This window comes from Hippocampus bargibanti, linkage group LG05 (genome assembly GCF_051943395.1).
Source record: "Hippocampus bargibanti isolate YZ-2025 linkage group LG05, ASM5194339v1, whole genome shotgun sequence".
NCBI classification, from domain to species: domain Eukaryota; kingdom Metazoa; phylum Chordata; class Actinopteri; order Syngnathiformes; family Syngnathidae; genus Hippocampus; species Hippocampus bargibanti.
In genome coordinates this window covers 24,804,851-24,823,961 of record NC_142738.1, presented here as the reverse complement: position 1 = coordinate 24,823,961, position 19,111 = coordinate 24,804,851, and the positions used below count along the sequence as shown (strand labels likewise).

At 41.2% G+C, this 19,111-nt stretch overlaps 1 protein-coding gene across 1 annotated transcript; it reads left to right on the top strand.

The window, feature by feature from the left end:
* Positions 1-8,121: 8,121 nt before the first annotated feature.
* On the top strand, positions 8,122-17,957 carry LOC148898304 (microtubule-associated protein 1 light chain 3 beta). Its single transcript, XM_088997443.1, has 4 exons — positions 8,122-8,376; positions 13,212-13,267; positions 13,685-13,791; positions 15,932-17,957. The coding sequence occupies exons 1-4, from the start codon at positions 8,337-8,339 to the stop codon at positions 16,107-16,109; spliced, it is 381 nt and encodes a 126-aa protein (XP_088853569.1). The 5' UTR covers positions 8,122-8,336; the 3' UTR covers positions 16,110-17,957.
* The last annotated feature ends 1,154 nt before the right edge of the window (positions 17,958-19,111 follow it).

Genomic DNA, 19,111 nt, shown 5'->3' with positions numbered 1-19,111 from the left:
GAGTTTCTTTTCTTATTAATAATCACCATCTAGAATGTGAGCGGTCAAGATGGAAGTGATAATGACTGAACATTCGGTGCTTTTAGGTTTCAGCAAATTGATGTTCCAGTGCTCAAAAGTGCTCATTTTTAGTTGGAAGGTCTTCATCAACACTGAAAAGCATCCGTCGCTTTTGTCCATTTGATGAGAGAAAATATGCCATGTTCTCTCACTACTTTGTGGTTCAGCGTGAATACAGCTTCACTCCGGCGAGGTTTTCATTTGTGACCATAACTTCATCCCTCAACCCATCTATTATCCAAACCACTTAACCTCACAAAAGGTCAGTGGCATGCTGGAGCAGACCCCAGCAGTAGGTGGGTTACATCCAGAACTGTTTTCCAGCTAATTACAGTGAACATTCCAAATCACACCAAGAGATAATGTTGGAGCATTGTACAATGGCAAAACCCTGGCGGGTTTACAGCACCTTTAGTTGCTGTAAATCCATCCATTCATTTCCTCCAATTTTGTTATGATGAAGAGTTGCGCAGGGTTGCCATAGCTTTCCCAGCTAACTTTGGGTGGAAGATGGGCTGCCGCTACACGCTGAACTGGCATATGCTGTTAATTGAGAATAACAACCATTCCTACCCGCGTCCACACTGTCATTGAGTAGGAACCGATCCCACGAAGCCCGCACAAAGACCAGGCAAGTGTACTGCTACACCATCAGCAACATACTAGATATTCTTGTTGTGGAAAAGTGAGCTAGTTGCTGTGACAACCATTCTGCTGTTTCTTCTAATTGACAAGAAAATAACAAGAACTTCCACCGGAAATCCAATCACCATAGCCAGGGGTCACATTTCCAAATTGAAGAATTACAATACAGTGAGACCTCAACACCTTACAAACTTTTCGTCTTACGAACGTCTTACGAACATCAAATTTATGAAAACCAAACCTTATAAGCACTATTTTCATAATACACACCCACCACGGCTGGTAGAGTAATCTTCGGCGGAAGAACACTAAAGCACACGACCTTCGGATCTGGCGAGTGATCTTCGGCGGAAGCACACGACCGAACGGCGCTCCAGCCGGCGCTACTTTCCACACCCCCTCTCATTGAATGCACACGTCGATCGCCTACTTGGAGCTTTTTGCTGATAATTTTACAATGATGGGACCGAAAAAAAAAACCACCACAGGCTCGTGTTCAGCCCAAGAAGACACAAAATAAAATCAGCGTCACTGAGAAGAAAGAGATAATTGAAAAACACAAACGAGGTGTGCGTTTGCGTGATTTAGTGGCCGAGCACGGCTATGCTAAGTCAACCATTGCTACCATTCTCCGGAACGGAAAAGCCATCAAAGGTGTGTCTGTTGCAAAAGGTGTTTGCGTGCTCTCAAAGCGACGGTCTCGGGCAATCGAAGAAGTTGAAAAACTTCTGTTAATTTGGATTAACGAAAAGCAGCTATCCGGCGACAGCGTGAGTAAAGCTATTTTATGTGAGAAAGCACGGCTAATTCACGCCGGTATCGCCATGCGCCAACATGGAAGTTCGGCGCTTATTGAGGATTTTAAAGCCAGTAACGGAGGTTCGAGAACATCAGAGGGCGAGAAGGAGATGGCTGCAGCATCAAGTGAGCTCATAAAGGCAATGTTGGCAAAGTGGAATCATGTCCAGGCTTTTACCGAACAGTTCCATCCAGAAAAGACTGTGGCTATGACAATCATCAACATGATGAACGATAATGTGATGCCTCAGCTTCGTAAGACCTAATAAGTCACAAAGCAACAGGTGTCAATTAAGAGGCTTTTAATCAGCAAAAATGATGAGGAGTCTACAAAGAAAATAGAAGAGAAGCCATACCAGAGGTTAAGTTACCAACAGTCCTTATGGAAGGTGACTCTCCTTCCATAAGCCATCAACGACCATCAAAAAGGTAAATAAAACTTTATTTTACAGCACAGTTTATTTCTTTAATTACAGTCCTCATGTAATGTGCCTCTTTTTCCAAACAGCAATTCCCTTTGACCTTCGACCTCCAACGCCATTCCATCAAGCCATCAATGACCATCACAAATGTAAATAAAGTGACTTTATGATACAATGCAGTGTATTTCTTTCATTACAATACAATAACACATTTATTATACATAGAATAAGGTATGTTGTGTGTCGTTTTAAGGCTTATTTAGTTGAAAACTATATTTTATGGAAACCCGGGAACGGATTATTCCCATTTTAATGGTTTCCTATGGGAACATGTTTTTAGATACACACTTTTCGCCTTACACACTCTGTCTGGGAACCAATTAAGTTCGTACGTTGAGGCCTCACTGTACAGTATTTCATTTAGAAACTAATAAAGGTAATTGTGTTTTCCAAATAATCATTAACAATGTGGCTGCAACAATTTCCAAAAAAGCCAGGACAGAGCGCTTTTTTTTTTTTTTTTGTCACTATGGGCCCTGCGATTGGCTGTCAAGTAGTTCACGGTGTCCCCTGCCTACTAACCAAAGAAAGCTGGGATAGACTATGGCATGCCTGCAACCCTCATCAGGATACGTGGATAACGAATGGATGAACAATGATGCAATTTCATGCAATTGGGTTTGAATGACAAAGAAACGAAATATGACGTTGCGCCATTGCCACACGTAATTAAAGAACTATCTGTGTGGATGTGTTGTATTTATTATTATACTGTATTCCACAGGTGCATTTCTTATATTTTTTGCATGTTTTAAGAGTTTATTTTTTTGTGTTTCAAGGGGTAGAAACTGAGTTTTTAATCGTGGTGTTTAAAATAATATTGTGGAGAACAGGTTTCCAAAATCATTACTCAAAGGCCCCTCTCCCGTTTTGCAGCTCGTCCAGGAGCAGCACAGCTAATTCAAATCATCAGAATGCCCTCTAATACTGCTTTTGCAAGTGAGGAGATGGAAAAGAGGCAGGATGATTCACTTCAACTTCAGCTGGAAATGCCTGATGTAGTTTGCATTTTTTTCTCCAAGCTTTTTGCTTTGATGACAATAAATTGCATACAATATATGATTCACGCATCGACCTCCCCGTGCCCCTGTGGGTTCTCTCCGGGTACTCTGGTTTCTTCCCACATTCTAAAATATTTGGAAGGCTGACTTAACACTAAGTTGTCATTAGGTATGAGTGTGAGCCTATGCGGTTGTTCGTCTTTGTGTACCATTCGATTGGCTGGCAACCAATTCAGGGTGTCCCCCACTTTGTGGCCAAAGACAGCTGGATAGGCTCCAGCATCCTCCTGAAGGACCTTCTCTGTGTGATTTGTGATTGGCTGGTGCCTATTAAAGAGTTATGCGGCCCATCTCTCACCCACTCAGACAAAGCTCTAAAGTCAAATCATTGGGTGTCGGTGATGGCATGCACATTCAAGTCCTAACAATTCAATCATTTGTTATTTCCACCAAATCCACATCGTTGCTCCCTGCAAAAGATAACACTCCAAACGTGTCAACATGCCATATGAGTGTGAGGCACACTTCAGCCTTTGCCACTACTGATTGTGACAACAGGTGCTTTCTGTGAGTCTCTTGGTGAGTGCTGTGAAATCACTGTGCTGCCCCCAACTAATGAGATCAGGGTGACGGCAGGAGAACACCGGGAAAGGGAAAGAGAGCACAAGCCTAAATATTGAAGGCAAATATTTGACAAAAGTTTTGACAGTCGAGCGAGGGCAACTCCCAGACCAACCTCATCAGTACGTAGACACACACATACGCACACACCGGCCATGACCCACACTGAGAAACCTCGTGGGCATGTCTTGCATTATTTGTGTCGGCCCGATAATGTCGTCCTGCCTAATTCGAACCTCATTGTAACTCCCCTAAACTTTAGACTGGTCATAGAATCTAATCTAGACAGTTTATCCTGAAAAGAAATTCAATTCTGCAACACTTGACAACAGAACACAAATACCGACTGAAGCAGATTTGACTGCACATTATTTGAAGGTTTCAAGTGGAGATTAATTTGGATGTTATGCAATGGAAGCCTTTGACACATTTTACACCTGTATTAGGCACAAAAAACACCTGAACCGGCCTCTAGTATAAAATTCTTCTTTTCCTTTCGGCTTTTCCCTTCACGGGTCGCCACAGCGAATCAGTGTCCTCCATCTAACCCGGTTTTGTGCATCCTCTTCTCTCACAACAGCTACCTTCATGTCCTCTTTGACAACATGCATACACCTTCTCTACGGTCTTCCTCTTGGTCTCCTACCTGGCAGTTCAAGGCTCAGCATCCTTCTTCCGATATAGTCACTCTCTCTCCTCTGGACATGTCCAAACCATCTCAGTCCTCTAATATGAGTTGTCCCTCTAATGTACTCATTCCTGATCCTATCCAACTTGGTCACTCTCAAAGAAAACCTCAACATCTTCAGCTCTGCTACCTCCAGCTCTGCTTCCTGTCTTTTCTTCAATGGCAATGTCTCCAGTCCAAACAGCATGGCTGGTCTCACCACTGTTTTATACACTTTTCCTTTCATCCTAGCTGAAACCCTTCTATCACACATCACACCTGATGTTTTTCACCAGCCGCTCCAGCCTACCTGGACACACTTTTTCACCTCTTTTCCACACTCTCGATTGCTCTGGACAGTTGACCCCAAGTACTTAAAATCCTCCACCTTCTTTATCTCTTCTCCCTGTAGCATCACTCTTGCACTTGGATCCCTCTCATTCACACACATATATTCCATCTTGCTGCGACTGATCTTCATTCCTTTCCTTTCCAGGGCATATCTCCACATCTCTAGTTTCTCCGCCACCTGTTCTCCGTTCTCGCTAAAGATCGCAATGTGATCTGCAAACATCATGGTCCAAGGAGATTCTTGTCTAACATCGTCTGTCAGCCTGTCCATCGCCATAGCAAATAAGAAGAGGCTCAGAGCTGACCCTTGGTAACCAGAAGCCTGGTGACCAGAAGCCTGGTGACCAGAAGCCTGGTGACCCTGGCTTCTGGTAAAAACTACTGTCATTTATGTGAGGAGCCCAATGAAATGATCTGGGTATATGGGAAACTGATTTTTTTTTGACAAAATACCTCTTGCGACACCGTAAAGCTTAAAACAAACAACACTATTGGGGTATATCAAAAATGTCTGACAAAAATGAGGATCTGATGTCTGAAGTGCAACAAATGATCAAAGTTCTCCCCCAGCTGGAAAAAAATGTGAACTGCAATATCTTATTTTGATTTTTTTTTTAATCCGTCGTGTGTTGGCTTTGCACATAAAACTCAGAAAATTAGAATATCTTGAACATGTTCAGTCATTGAAGTAATTCAACTAAAAAGGTGAAACGAATATTTAGATTCATAATATGCATTGCAAGATATTTCAAGCTTGTATTTATTAGAATTTTGATCATGGTTTAGAGTTTATGAAAACCGCAACATTATGCAGTCTCAAAAAAAGTGGTATCCCATGAAATAAAAAAGTTTATGTACATGAAATAAGAGTTTAAATCAATGAAATGTAAGCCATCATAAAGGTGTAATCATTTTGTGTACTCAGTACTTGGTTGGGCCCCCATTTGCCTGAATTACTGCTTAAATGTTGAGTGGCATGGATTACATCAACCTGTGGCACTGCTCGGGTGTTCTGGAAGACCGCGATGCTTCAATAGCGGCCTTCAGCTCTCGTGGATTGGATTGGATGGGATAAATGGGGATAAATGGACGGGCGGGCTGGCGGGCGGACAGGCAGACAGATAGGGACAGGGTTGGAGAGCGAGAGAGGTGTAGGTAGGTTGGTATAGGTGGGGAGGTAAGTAGGAGATAAAACTATAGAGTACAGTATGCGATTTTGAGAGAGAGAGAGAGAGAGAGAGAGAGAGAGAGAGAGAGAGAGAGAGAGAGAGAGAGAGAGAGAGAGAGAGAGAGAGAGAGAGAGAGAGAGAGACAGACAGAGAGAGAGAGGGTGGCCCGGTAGTCTAGAAGTGGTCTAGAACAGGGGTGGTCAACCAGTCAGAGACTAAGAGCCACATTTTTTACTATGTTACTGCAAAGAGCCACATCAAGATGGCGGCGTGTGAGCACGCAGCGGCTCCCCTCTCTCTCCCAGCAAATTGGCGTTTTTGTGTTTATTATGTTTGTTAAAGTCATTATAAGTGCCTTGCACCCTGGGTCCGAGAGGACAGTAATTTCATCTGTGCTGTATGTCATGCATATGAGCATACGTATTTGACAATAACGCTGACTTTGATAAACATGCACCCCATCGACCCATCCCTCACACACACAGACCTCTGCTCAGATTTATTTTAAGTATCACATTTTAAATACAAAATCAACAAATATATCGGAAATTGATTCCTAGAGTACTAAAGCCACAGGCACAAAAAACACTGTCTTCACACACACAAACTCAGTTCAACCAAGTCCATAAACAAAAATATAATAATTTACAATAGTATGCATGTTGCTTCGTGGGACTTCTGGCATTCTTTGTCTTGGACAATCCTCATTAAATCTGGCTCTGGCTTGCATTCTGTTGTTGCCACTCGAAGCAATTCTTTTACATGAGTGTCAGTCAGAACCGATCGATGCTTTGATTTCACATGTTTCAGGGTAGAAAACACAGACTCGCAGACGTATGTTGACCCAAACATTGACGGTATCTTAAGCGCAGCTGGTTTGACATTGGGGTATTTTTCCATTCACACCCGTTTCCACGGGCTGGTTGGTTCCTTAGACGGAGCTTTGTCGCCCTCTTCTGCCTCTTTTTGGTGCAACACGAGGTTTTCAGACCAAACAAGTACAGCAAAATGCATTGACATGATGGAAGGACTGCTACAATGTGTCCTTTTTTCGGTCAGGGGCATTCCTTCAGAGGACTCGTCACCAACTCAAAAACAAGACTTCCGGAATATTCAGCGTGAGTCTTAAAACGTAAAATATAGCTATATGCGGTGGAATCTTTGTAATATACGCTCAGTAGAAGTCATTTGAAGCCATTTTACAAATTATGGACACAACTTGTCCGGAGACGTCGGTTGTCCTTTAAAAGTCTTAAATTGTCTCCAAAATGTGCAGCGCGCGCTATGGTCGCGAAATTACGGTACATAGAGGATGAATGGCAGCGCCAGTGTCAAACATTTTTTACGCTTGTCATGTGGACGCCCCTTAAGAACCACTTAAGAACCGCATGAAATCAGCCAAAGAGCCGCATGAGGCTCGGGAGCTGTGGCCTGGTCTAGAAGATGGATGGATGGATGGATGGATGGATGGATGGATGGATGGATGGATGGATGGATGGATGGGCAGATAGACTCAAGAGGTATTTGATATTTTAAATAATATTTAGCAATCACATTTATTACAACTGGCGTTTCATTTTGTTCCAATGCAATGATAATGTATATGAGGGAAAACGTTTTTGAAGACATTATTTTAATTTTCAGGGGTGGGCCCGAGATTTTTTTTTTTTTTTTTACAAAGTAATAGAAACAAACAAACAACACTGCAAACAAAACACAACAAAAGTAAACAAAACCATTGGTTTTGAATAGCTTGTGGAGTTTCTAAAAGTACATCTGAGGTGCGTCTCAGCAAATCTTTCTGCATACTTGATATTTTCCAAATAGTTGGCAACATACATTAGGTGACATAATCGCATATGAGACAGTACCTGATCGCACAGGAAATAGAAGTTCCTGACAGATAATTATTTTACAAGAAGAAAGAAGAGGAGAGAAGAACAAAATAGAAGAGAGAGAGAGCGGGGGAAGGGGGGTGCCAGGGGTTTTAACATTCCATCGAGTCTGCACAACATAGTGAAATTGACAGAGGGGGGGGGGACACCAGATGATTTCGGCAAGCACATCATCCTATGCCATATTTCATCAACAAGGGGTGGGCCCGAGATGTCGGAAACTTCGTCCATTTTTTTCGTCACATTTGAATGAGTATTTAATGGTGAAAGTGGGTCAATGTGGCGAGCATCTGACTTGACATTTACTCTTTTATTTCCTATCAAATAAAAGAAACGTACGTACCCAACTGCACTTGTATTGCTCCATTTAGGAGAAACTGAAATGTTGGAAACGGACAGTGTTGCGTGACGTCACGAGTCAGCTGACGGGTTTGTTTTGCTTGCTTTGGAGAGTTCGTCACGGTAAAAACAGAGGAAGGAAGCGAGCACGTCGAAACGCATCGGGTAACGTCAACAGCCCCTCACTGCCATTACAGTATAGATTCACGCGTCGTCTGCCACGGACCGTGTCGTCAACAGCGGCCCTTTTGTTTGCTAACACCGCTATTTACCTCCGTTGTCCACTGGGACGACGACTTTGACGCATAATGCCTTCGGAAAAATCATTCAAACAAAGAAGAACATTCGGTAGGTATTACCCCACCATCCCACATTTTCCAATGTTTCCACTTTGTCTGTATGTTGTGTATTCTTGTTTCCCTGTCTTGTGCGAAAGAACAGCAAAATCGGACGAGGTGAGCTTTAATTCAGGCCACTTTAGAGTCAAACTGCGTCAAACACAAGTAGGACCAGATGGAGGTTTGTTGACTGGAGGGCCTCACTGACTTGTTACTTGTTGTATAAAACACAAACAAGCATCCGTGTGGAATTCGGTTTCTGACCGTGATGATATTCTGCCCTCCGTGTTTTTGTGATGCGGAGGAAAGAACAAGTGGTGTTGAGAGGCACGGTAGTTGACTGCAGGATTGGGGGATGGGAGGCTTTCAACAGGAGCAAGAAGTGTCCGACAAAAATACTTGTAACACTTGCTCAAAGTTCCAGTTTTTACTTACACGGCATGGATACTCCGCTATTCGTCTCGCAAGAGTGTTGTTGGTACGTGACAATAATATTAACTCAATTCACTTTGATTGTAATACAATCGATTTCCGGTTGAAAGTCACGTTTATTTGTCTCAGTTTACGCTAGGAAAGCACGTGAGCCGATTCGAATAGCAACATTGGCACCTAGTCAACAACGTGGTCGTCCACTCGCTGAAAGCTGTTTATTACACTGTCGCAACGATCTCCAGCTTCTATTTCTTCTAGGGGACTTGTACTCACCGGAATGCTGTTTATTCTTGTCAAAATTCCAAATTACACTTTTTTTTTTGTTTTGTTGTTGATTTTCACCAAAATAAAGTATCTCTGTGGCATCTTGTTCTCACAGAGCAGTGTAGCAGTGACTTGAGTAGCTTCATTTAAACAAATTGAATCATTTGCCACAATTTGTCTGATGTTTGTATCTAGGGACTGTGAGGAAATGAGGTAAAGGAGTGCCATTTGCACAAATGTGGTGCTTCACCGCTATCTTCAAGTCAAAGTCACCTTTATTGTCAAATATGCTAATATGCATGACATACAGCACAGATGAAATTACTGTCCTCTCGGACCCAGCATACAAGGCACTTATAATGACTTTAACAAACATGATAAACATGAAAACGCCAATTTGCCGGGAGCCGCTGCGTGTTCACGCAGGTATCCAAGAGGGATAGTAAACCTGGGGGTCGTTTTTAATAACTAACTTTGTGGAAATGGACTATGTCCCTATTCCCTGCATATCGTAGGTGACACTTTGAATTGTTCTCCCTTTCCTTAAAGATGAAACCATGGTAAAAATATGTTATAATAATGTATGTAGTACAAACAATTGCTCGACACATTCGATTGAAATGAAGCAAAATTAGATTCCACTCTTACTGTTTTCATTGCATATTAATTTGATTATTACAAGCTGTTGATGTTGGTCTTTTTTCAAAATAATCTTTTTGTTTAATTCTAAATTAGGTCATAGAATGGGTCCTTCATTGGCAATCAATTTCTAGGCTCATTCACACCGGAAATGGCCTTCTTCATACCTGTCAAACTTGGCTAATAGCTGCCCTTATAAATGATTACAATTCACGTATAAAAGTTGTAGTACGCCGTACATTATTTGAAATGATAAAAAAAAAATAACACAAGCGGAAATGCATTTTACTGCTCATGCGCACATTATCCTTTCATAATCCACCGTACGCAGCGATAAATATATACATATGATTGGATTGGATATGCCTTTATTAGTCTCACAGTGGAGAAATTTACATTTCACAGCAGCAAAGTGATGAAAGGAATGAAAGTAGAAAAACAAAATACATGAGCTGCTGGAACGGCAGCCACTCTCGCGGCTCCGTCTTGAAGTCAAAATAACAAAAAAAAACTAAATAACAAATAATATGACAGCAAAGAGACAATATGACAAAATAAAGACACAGAGACATTCATTCTCCAGGACTTGCTGTACCCTCTTTGTGATGACATGAAGCAGTTCTAGATGAAAGAGGCGAGGATCAAAGTGGCTTTCCACCAGTGGATCAGGGACATCATGGTGGAATGTGCACGTCGACTACAAGCTAAATGTTGAAAGCAAACACGCAGCTGTAGCATCAATTGACGAAAAGAGATTGTCTCACATCTCCTGTCCCACATAAATCTGCTTACTATTACTACTACTACTACTACTACTACTTTCACCTTGGAGGCTCTCCTATTCTTTTTGGTGGCGACCCGATCCTACAGTTTTTCTCTTCTTACTTGGCAGATCTCCCATGCTTACTTCTATGTTATAACTAGTTGATTCCTCGATTGCAACACAAATGCCGGACTTTAAATACGGAAACGGAAATACAAAATCAAACAATGTGACGCGCATGCGCATATTATGCTTCATCGACAAAGACTCGATAACCGCAGATTTTTTTTATCGTATAAAAGTTGTTATACGGCGTACACAATTCAAAATGATGAAAAAACGTATAAAATACGGGGAAAAGTTGACAGGTATGCTTCTTTAAAACTTAAAAACCTGCACTGAAAAAACATTTCTTATTTGGTGGACATAATAAATGTATGACAAGCAAAGTCACCAAAGTCACAATTTTATCTGCTCATTGATATGTAATGTGTTTAAAGTTAACATTCAGTTAGTGTAAATGTCATGGCGTTATACCTGAATTTACAAGATCAAAATCAACAGTTTTAGAACAAAAACATCATAAAACAAGTTCTCAAATGAATCAAACACATTGAAATGTTCAATATGTGTTTCAGTATCCTCAAATTTAATGAATAAAAGAAAAAAAATGTTGCCCTGTGAAGCAATTGGCACCGATGAGGTGATATGGTCCATATCATATTCAGTGGTAACTCCTCTCTTCATATGAAAATTTTAAGTGACAAAAAGCCTCAACAGGAAAATAGTCCCTCCCTTGCTTTCAAGGGTCAAGTCGGCAATATTGCAATTTCCATTATTATGAAGGCAAAACATATCAGCCCCATCCCACCCTTCTTCACAAAAGCACGTGCCAGCTCTCAGGTCCAGTGCTTCCTTTTGTCCGGTCTCTTAATGGCCACTGAAAAATGATGACTCAAATGTGTCACGAGAGCCAAACAACATCCTACAGAGCTTCCCTATTCTTGCGCACTGAACTTAACCTAATTAAGCTGTTATCACAGGATGTTGTCCCACATTTTGCAGTCAGATAAAGACCGTTTCAGTGTGAAAATTAGATTTGAACACTGCAATTTCACTGTCACAACTGTGGATTCCTTCAAATAACAGAAGTCTAGATCCCAAGTGTCCCAATAAATACACATTTCTTGAACCACAACTCTGTTATTTAGATTTAATTCTATTAGATTAGATGAGCCTTTATTTGTCTCACAGTGGAGAAATTTACATTTTGCAGCAGCAAAAACAAAATACAGGAGCTGCTGTAAAGGCAGCCACTCTTGCACCTATACGGCTTAGGATTCACAATAATGTTGGCATTCAGCCCACCAAAAATATGCTATGTTTTTGGAGTATTCTATTGGTGTAATTATCGTTACTGTATTGTATTGTTGTCGGTTCAGAGCTCACAAAACTGCAGGGCATTATCATTGTAACTGTTGAATTTTGGCACTGTTGAGATGAAATCAATTGAGATTGTGGAAAGGTGTATTTGGAGCGATTTTGTTTTAATGCACACATGAGCTATAAAAGTTCAATTCTTTGGAAAAGGAGTATGGATTTCTGCCTTCACATATACGTTTTTGGATAAAACCATGATGCTCGTAGTAGATTTTGATCTTGAAAGCATTTCAGTTATTGTAAATGTCCCCTTGGGCTTATTTTTTGCTCGATATCGTTACTGACAAATTGACAAATTCCTCTTTTAAGCATTGTTTGCAACTTCCCTTCTCGTCTCTCACCCTGACCTCGATCACCATTCATAAAGCAATGTTATTTGACATTGTTTTGTTTTTAATCTTCATGCGGGGTTAAGGATGCAATCACTTTTTTCACCTTATTTTAGTTTTAAAGGACAACCGACGTCACTTTTTTGTTTTTTAACTGACATCAGAAAAACGTTTGATAGCATCTAAAATACCCAAAACACGCAGTATGATATTTTTAGTCAAATGCAAAACACCAATAAAAAAGTGGCCAACATCTGCAAAAAATTGAGCTGCGAATTGGGCATTTTCAGAAAGTCGCGCCCCCAGTCCGTGACGTCACGCCAAGACGTCTTGCATTGCTGGAGAATCCAAACAATGGCTTCAGATTCGGAGAATATGCTTTCCTGTTTACACATCCAGTTATGAATATGATTCAAATAGTTCTGAAGAGGAAAGCATACATGTTTGCAATCGATTAAAGAATTTATTCCATGCCATTTTGAGGCAACATTGGGGCAACAATGGATCATCAGAAAAGAGGTACAAAATGGCGACCTCCAGTGGCCACCTCCGCTTCCACAGGCTGATAAATTCCTTATATGGAGCTTGGACTCCCTCTTCTGGCGGCTTTTGGGTGCAACACGGTTCTCAGACCAAACATGTACAGCAAAATACATTGACGTGATGGAAAGACGCTACAATGCGTCTTTTTTACGGTCAGGGGGCGGTCCTTTCATGACGTCACGTACGGACTCGTCACCAACTCAAAACCAAGACTTCCTGAATATTCAGAGCGAGTCTTAAAAAGTAAAATATAGCTATATGCGGTGGAATCTTATTAAAATACGCCCAGTAGAAGTCAATTGAAGCCATTTTACAAATTATGGACACAACTTGTCCGGAGACGTCGGTTGTCCTTTAAGCGGTTTATTACACAGTCTCAAACTGTCTGCTCATTCCCACCTACCAATACTGTGCGTACTTTTGTGTCCCCTGCAGATCAGCGAGTAGAAGATGTCCGTCTGATAAGAGAGCAGCACCCTAACAAGATACCCGTGAGTTTTCCTCCCTGACAGCTTCTTCACTTGCATGATTTGAGTCTGCCAGTTACATTCATGTCATAAATTAAATCACATGTTGTACACATTGATGCATACATTAAGCAAGTGAATTTTTAACAACAAACCTTTTTTCAGTGTTGCTGCGCAACCCGGCAAATCATACTTTGGGTCAAAAATCTTTTTAAAATGTTCAAAATTAACCTGGGTTACATTTTTGGCCACTAGTGTTGTCAAGACTTTTTTTCATGTCCAAATCTCACACTTTGGAACCGCTGTTTGTGAACTAAGATTTAATGACAAGATCTCCAATGAGCGGGGCTCTTGTTCAGAGCTTAACACATGGCAGCATTTCATTTCACGTTTATAGGGAATGAAACTACATTGAGCACTTTACATGTGTGTGCCCCATAGGTGATCATTGAGAGGTACAAAGGAGAAAAGCAGCTCCCCATCCTGGACAAGACAAAGTTTTTAGTGCCCGATCACGTCAACATGAGTGAACTCATTAAGATTATCAGGTATGATCATTTGAGACGTTTTCTTTTGCTTTTTTTTGTCTTCTCTGATCTTATTTAACGGTGGACTCAGATGAACAATCTCAATTACAAAGGCTGCAATTTGGGGGAGATGGCACCGCTTCATTCACTCGTTTTGGATATTGTGTTTATTTTGTAGCCTTTTAGTTGTATTTTGGTGATGGATTTTCTTATATACTCTTAATATTGGTGCAGTGCTGAAGAAGTGCAGACCACGTGTATCATTGTTTCAGGGTACATGAAAAGTTGAAGTGATCAAGTGACAGATTCATTTGCATGATTTAAATTATGACCGATGTGGATGTCACACTGGTTTAGTTGAATATTACAGTTGTAGGTGGTTCAACGACTCAAAGACAGCAAGAGAATGTTTTTGTTTGTTTTCAAACTAATTGAAAGTTGAGAAAATGACTCTTTTTTTTAAATTCATTTTCATTTGCATTTATTTTAGTGTCAGACTAACCTAAAAGACCCAAACATTTGCTGAGTGTAAGTGCAGACGAGTACTGTATTTTCCACATTAAGGTGCACCTTCAATGAATAACCTATTTCAAAACTATTTTCATACATAGGGCGCACTGCAATCTAAGGCACATAAAACCGAAGCTATAATAGGGTCTGCAATTGATTTATGCATGCAATATATGGAGCTACATTAAAAGGTATACTATACAATACAATGTTGTTTATATGGAGCCTTCACAATCCCTGCTGCTGTAACAAGGTGCTTTATAGAACGTTTAAAATGACATCCAATAAATTAGAATATTGATCCACATGTAAGGTGCATTGTCATCAAATGGTGAGTATAGTTTTTGCTTTTTTGAATGTTGCTGTGCCGGTGACCATTTTGTGTTTGGGAGCCTTTTAACTGAGCGAGTTGCTTGTTCTGTAGCCACAAAGGGACATACGTCTTCTTGTGCCGGTCCCAAGCCCGGATAAATACAGAGGGTTATGTCAGGAAGGGAATCCGATGTAAAAGCTTGGCCAAAACAAACATGTGGATCAAACCTCTAAAGATGGAGGACACTGATTTGCTGTGGCGACCCCTTGAGGGGAAAAGCCGAAAGGAAAAGAAGATATAAGGTGCAGTGGGATTATACGGAGCACTTGTGGAAACAATTGAATGCTTTTGGTGCTCCTTTATAGTGTAGTAAATACCGTGTATTTGTTGTTTGTCCCACCCAAAAAAAAAAAACATCAGTGGAAAGAATCCTTAAAGGACAACCGACGTCACTTTTTTGTTTCTTAACTGATATCAGAAAAACGTTATATAGCATCTAAAATACCCAAAACACGCAGTATGATTGTTTTATTCAAATGCAAAACACCAATAAAAATGACTTAAAGTGTCCAAAATCTGCAAAAAAAATTGAGCTGCGAATTGGGCATTTTCAGAAAGTCCCGCCCCCTTTCGTGACGTCACGCCAAGACGTCTTGCATTGCTTGTGAATGAAAACAATGGCTTCAGATTCGGAGAATATGCTTTCTTGTTACACATCCAGTTATGAATATGATTCAAATAGTCATGATGAGCAAAGCATACATGTTTGCAATCGATTAAATAATTTATTTGAGCCATTTTGAGGCAAACGGGCAAGGGGGGATGTCTCAAAAAGAGGCAGAAAAATGGCGACCAGCTCCGGTGAGGAATGAATCCGCTCGTTTCCACAGGCTGATACATTCTTTCCATGGAGTTTGCCTCCCTCTGCTGGCGGCTTTTGGGTGTAAGACATGGTTAAAAAAAAAAAACAGTACAGCAAAATACATTGACGTGATGGAAAGACACTACAATGCGTCTTTTTTTACGGTGAGGAGGCGGTCCTTTTCTGACGTCACGTACGGACTCATCACCAACTCAAAAACAACACTTCCTGAATGTTCAGCGCGAGTCTTAAAACGTAAAATATAGCTATATGCGGTGGAATCTTATTAAATTACGCCCAGTAGAAGTCATTTGAAGCCATTTTACAAATTATGGACACAACTTGCCGGAGACGTTGGTTGTCCTTTAAAAACAGTCTTAAATATCTTCTTATATAGTCTTATATATAATATAACTCTTAACTAGCAATATTGATGAAAATAAATGACAATTTGATTATCTTGCCATAACCATCAGGAGGCGCCTGCAGCTCAATTCCAACCAGGCTTTCTTCCTGCTCGTCAATGGCCACAGCATGGTGTCCGTGTCGGCCGCCATCTCGGAGGTGTACGAGCGGGAGCGGGACCAAGATGGCTTCCTCTACATGGTGTATGCCTCCCAGGAGACCTTTGGCGCCGGCCAGACTCCGCAGTGATCGGCCTTCCTTTCTTCTCTCCTATTTCTTTTGGCCAGCGATTGGACAATTGTAGTTTGTGGTTTGTTTGGGGCTTTTTTTCTCTCCTTTTCGTGTTCTTTCAAGTAACGTTGCTTCTCACCACGTTAGTCGTGGCTGTCAACTGCAAACAGGATCCGTAAAATGTCATCATCAGGTATAAGCTCTTGTGTTTTGTGGGTTCTGACTGCACAGAGAAAAAAAATGGTTTGTGTGCACCACACAAGATGCACCACGGTTTGAGGCCGAGGCTTTTATCGGCCTTCTTTACTCCGCTTGCTGTCATAGCAACGTAGCATTTCTTTCTGTGTTGTGGCTAGACAAATCTTAAATCTTTCCTGTTTACTTTTCTGTCCATTTCAACTTGCCGTTCCCCCCCCCCCCCCCCCCCCAAAAAAAAAAGTTGCGGCTTCACCGCTTTTTTTAAAACTTTATATTTACAGTAGCAAGAGAACAAAGCTGACGTTGATTTGAAGCTTTGCGAAGATGAGTGCAAGTTACGCAGAGAATCAACAGCAATCATTGAGGCATTGCCGGGCAAAAAAATGGATGTGATCTCCGAGCCAGGTGCAGGCGTGCCTTAAAGCAGCATGAAGGGACGACTTGACTGGTGGCAAAAAGATGCCAAATTGTATACAAGTGTACAGTTGAAAGGGGAAGTCGGTCATTTTCTCTTCAAGAATATGTTCTCAAGTAGCAGCGCCAGTCTAAACACGATCTTCAGATTAATAGTGAATTTATGGAATATGAACGAAGCAGCAAAATTCGCTGGCTTTTATCCATCTCGGTCGGGGCGACCATGTTGCCACTCACTGACTTTCCAACTTGAGCAAATGTCTTCAGTCAACGGCAAGTGGCGAAAAGGCTGCCGTTCGGGTTGGATAAAAATGCTTGAATTTTGATCCTTAAGTCAAATTCCACAAATGCAATACGTACTAAGCAGAATGCCGTGGTTGGACAAGTGGGGCCATGGACATTTTTTTAATTCAATTCACATTTAAGCTTTGTATTTGTTTTGTATATAATGTCATTCTGAAGCTTATTTACCTTCAAGCAAGGCGTCCTTCAGCAGTTGTTTAATTTGTCATTGGCAACTGGTCAGTCACAGTCATGACATAGCAAAGCCCCCGATGTTTTGTGTCAGCGTCTCCCTGAATCTGAATAGAGTCACTTGGGACTCCACAAAGAGGGCATGTCCCCTTTGATGCTGTCTTTATGACGGAGATAGGTGTGTGGCAAGTGCGTATTTCAACCTTCACGTAAGATGCGACAACTGCGTTGAACACAATGTCGAAAGAAGATGAGCGCTTCTATTCAGAAAAGTTACCAAGTTGTCATTTGCACATTACAATAAGACTGGTGGAGAAACTTTTGGGAAGAGTGCTCTTCTTTCTTTTGGTCATGAGTCAGTTTTAGGAGGGGAAACGAGAGTGACTACAGGTCCCATTGTGAGTAGCTGCATCAGTGTTGGCTTTGGCCCACAAAGCGATTTCCCGGTGCTGCTGTTGCAATTCAACACAGCGCTGTCAGTGGGCGGCTTTGCCCCGACCACCCTGTGGGTTGCACATCCTGTCTGTGCCCATGGACCTTGGTGATATTTGATGTGTGTTGCGCTATTTTATCTTGTTGAATTAACTTTTTCGTCGCACACGTCCTCACCCGCAATGTTTTCAGTTTGTGCTATTGGACAAGTCCAAGCTACCGTGTTTATTGCAGAGGGCTGAGCATCGGTTTGTGTGTCTTCCAGCCCCTCCGTATCTCACACGCAATCACATCGAGCAATATGTATGTATGTTGGTCTTTTGTTAACAATAAAAGTTCGAGACAAGATTTCAAGTGACATTTGTCTTTTTGTCCAAAAAGCCAACTGGGATTACAAGTGGACCATCTCCCAACGTATTGTGGTCATCATTTCCACACCTCTGGATTTGCACATTTACACATAATTGGTTATATTCTATCTTCACCCTACAAAAGAAGATAACACTCAAATTGCTGGATGATTTAAATGACAACTGACGTCACTTTTTTGTTTAACTGATATCAGAAAAAAGTTTTATAGCATCTAAAATACCCAAAACACGCAGTATGATAGTTTTATTCAAATGCAAAACACCAATAAAAATGACTTAAAGTGTCCAAAATCTGCAAAAAAAAAGAGCTGCGAATTGGGCATTTTCAGAAAGTCCAGCCCCCAGTTCGTGACATCACGCCAAGACGTCTTGCATTGCTGCAAAACAATGGCTTCAGATTGGGAGAATATGCTTTCTTGTGACACATCCCGTTATGAATATGATTCAAATAGTCCTGATGAGCAAAGCATACATGTTTGCAATCGATTAAAGAATTTATTCCGTGCCATTTTGAGGCAACATTGAAAAAGAAAACAAGGCACAAAATGGCGACCTCCTGTGGCCACCTCCGTTTCCACAGGCTGATAAATTCGTTATATGGCGCTTGGACGCCCTCTGTCAGCTTTTGGGTGCAACACGAGGTCCCCAGACCAAACAAGTACAGCAAAATACATTGACGTGATGGAAGGACTGCTACAATGCGTCATTTTTTTTTCGGTCGGGATAGTGATGTCACGTACGGACTCTTCACCAACTCAAAAACAAGACTTCCTGAATATTCAGTGCGAGTCTTAAAACGTAAAATATAGCTATATGCGGTGGAATCTTTGTAAAATACCCTCAGTAGAAGTCATTTGAAGCCATTTTACAAATTATGGACACAACTTGTCCGGAGTTGTCGGTTGTCCATTAAAGATTGTGAAAAGAGGAAAAGGTGAAGATCCACCTTTACTCCCATTTATGAAACAATAGATAAGGTTATGTTTCGCTGACCTAAAGTATTAAAGTGTGATAATAATTGGGGGTTACTTGATTTGATGTACAATTGTTTCGTCAAGTGTCATTTCCTTATAATAACCAATTCCAGTGAAGTTATGCTAAACAATCAGAATTTTCAAACTACTCAACTAC

Excerpts from the sequence above, each read along its gene's own strand:
- LOC148898304 (XM_088997443.1), top strand. The coding sequence starts at position 8,337 with ATGCCTTCGGAAAAATCATTCAAACAAAGAAGAACATTCG. Across the intron at positions 8,377-13,211 it reads CAAACAAAGAAGAACATTCG|ATCAGCGAGTAGAAGATGTC; the intron begins GTAGGTATTACC and ends TGTCCCCTGCAG. Across the intron at positions 13,792-15,931 it reads GAACTCATTAAGATTATCAG|GAGGCGCCTGCAGCTCAATT; the intron begins GTATGATCATTT and ends CATAACCATCAG.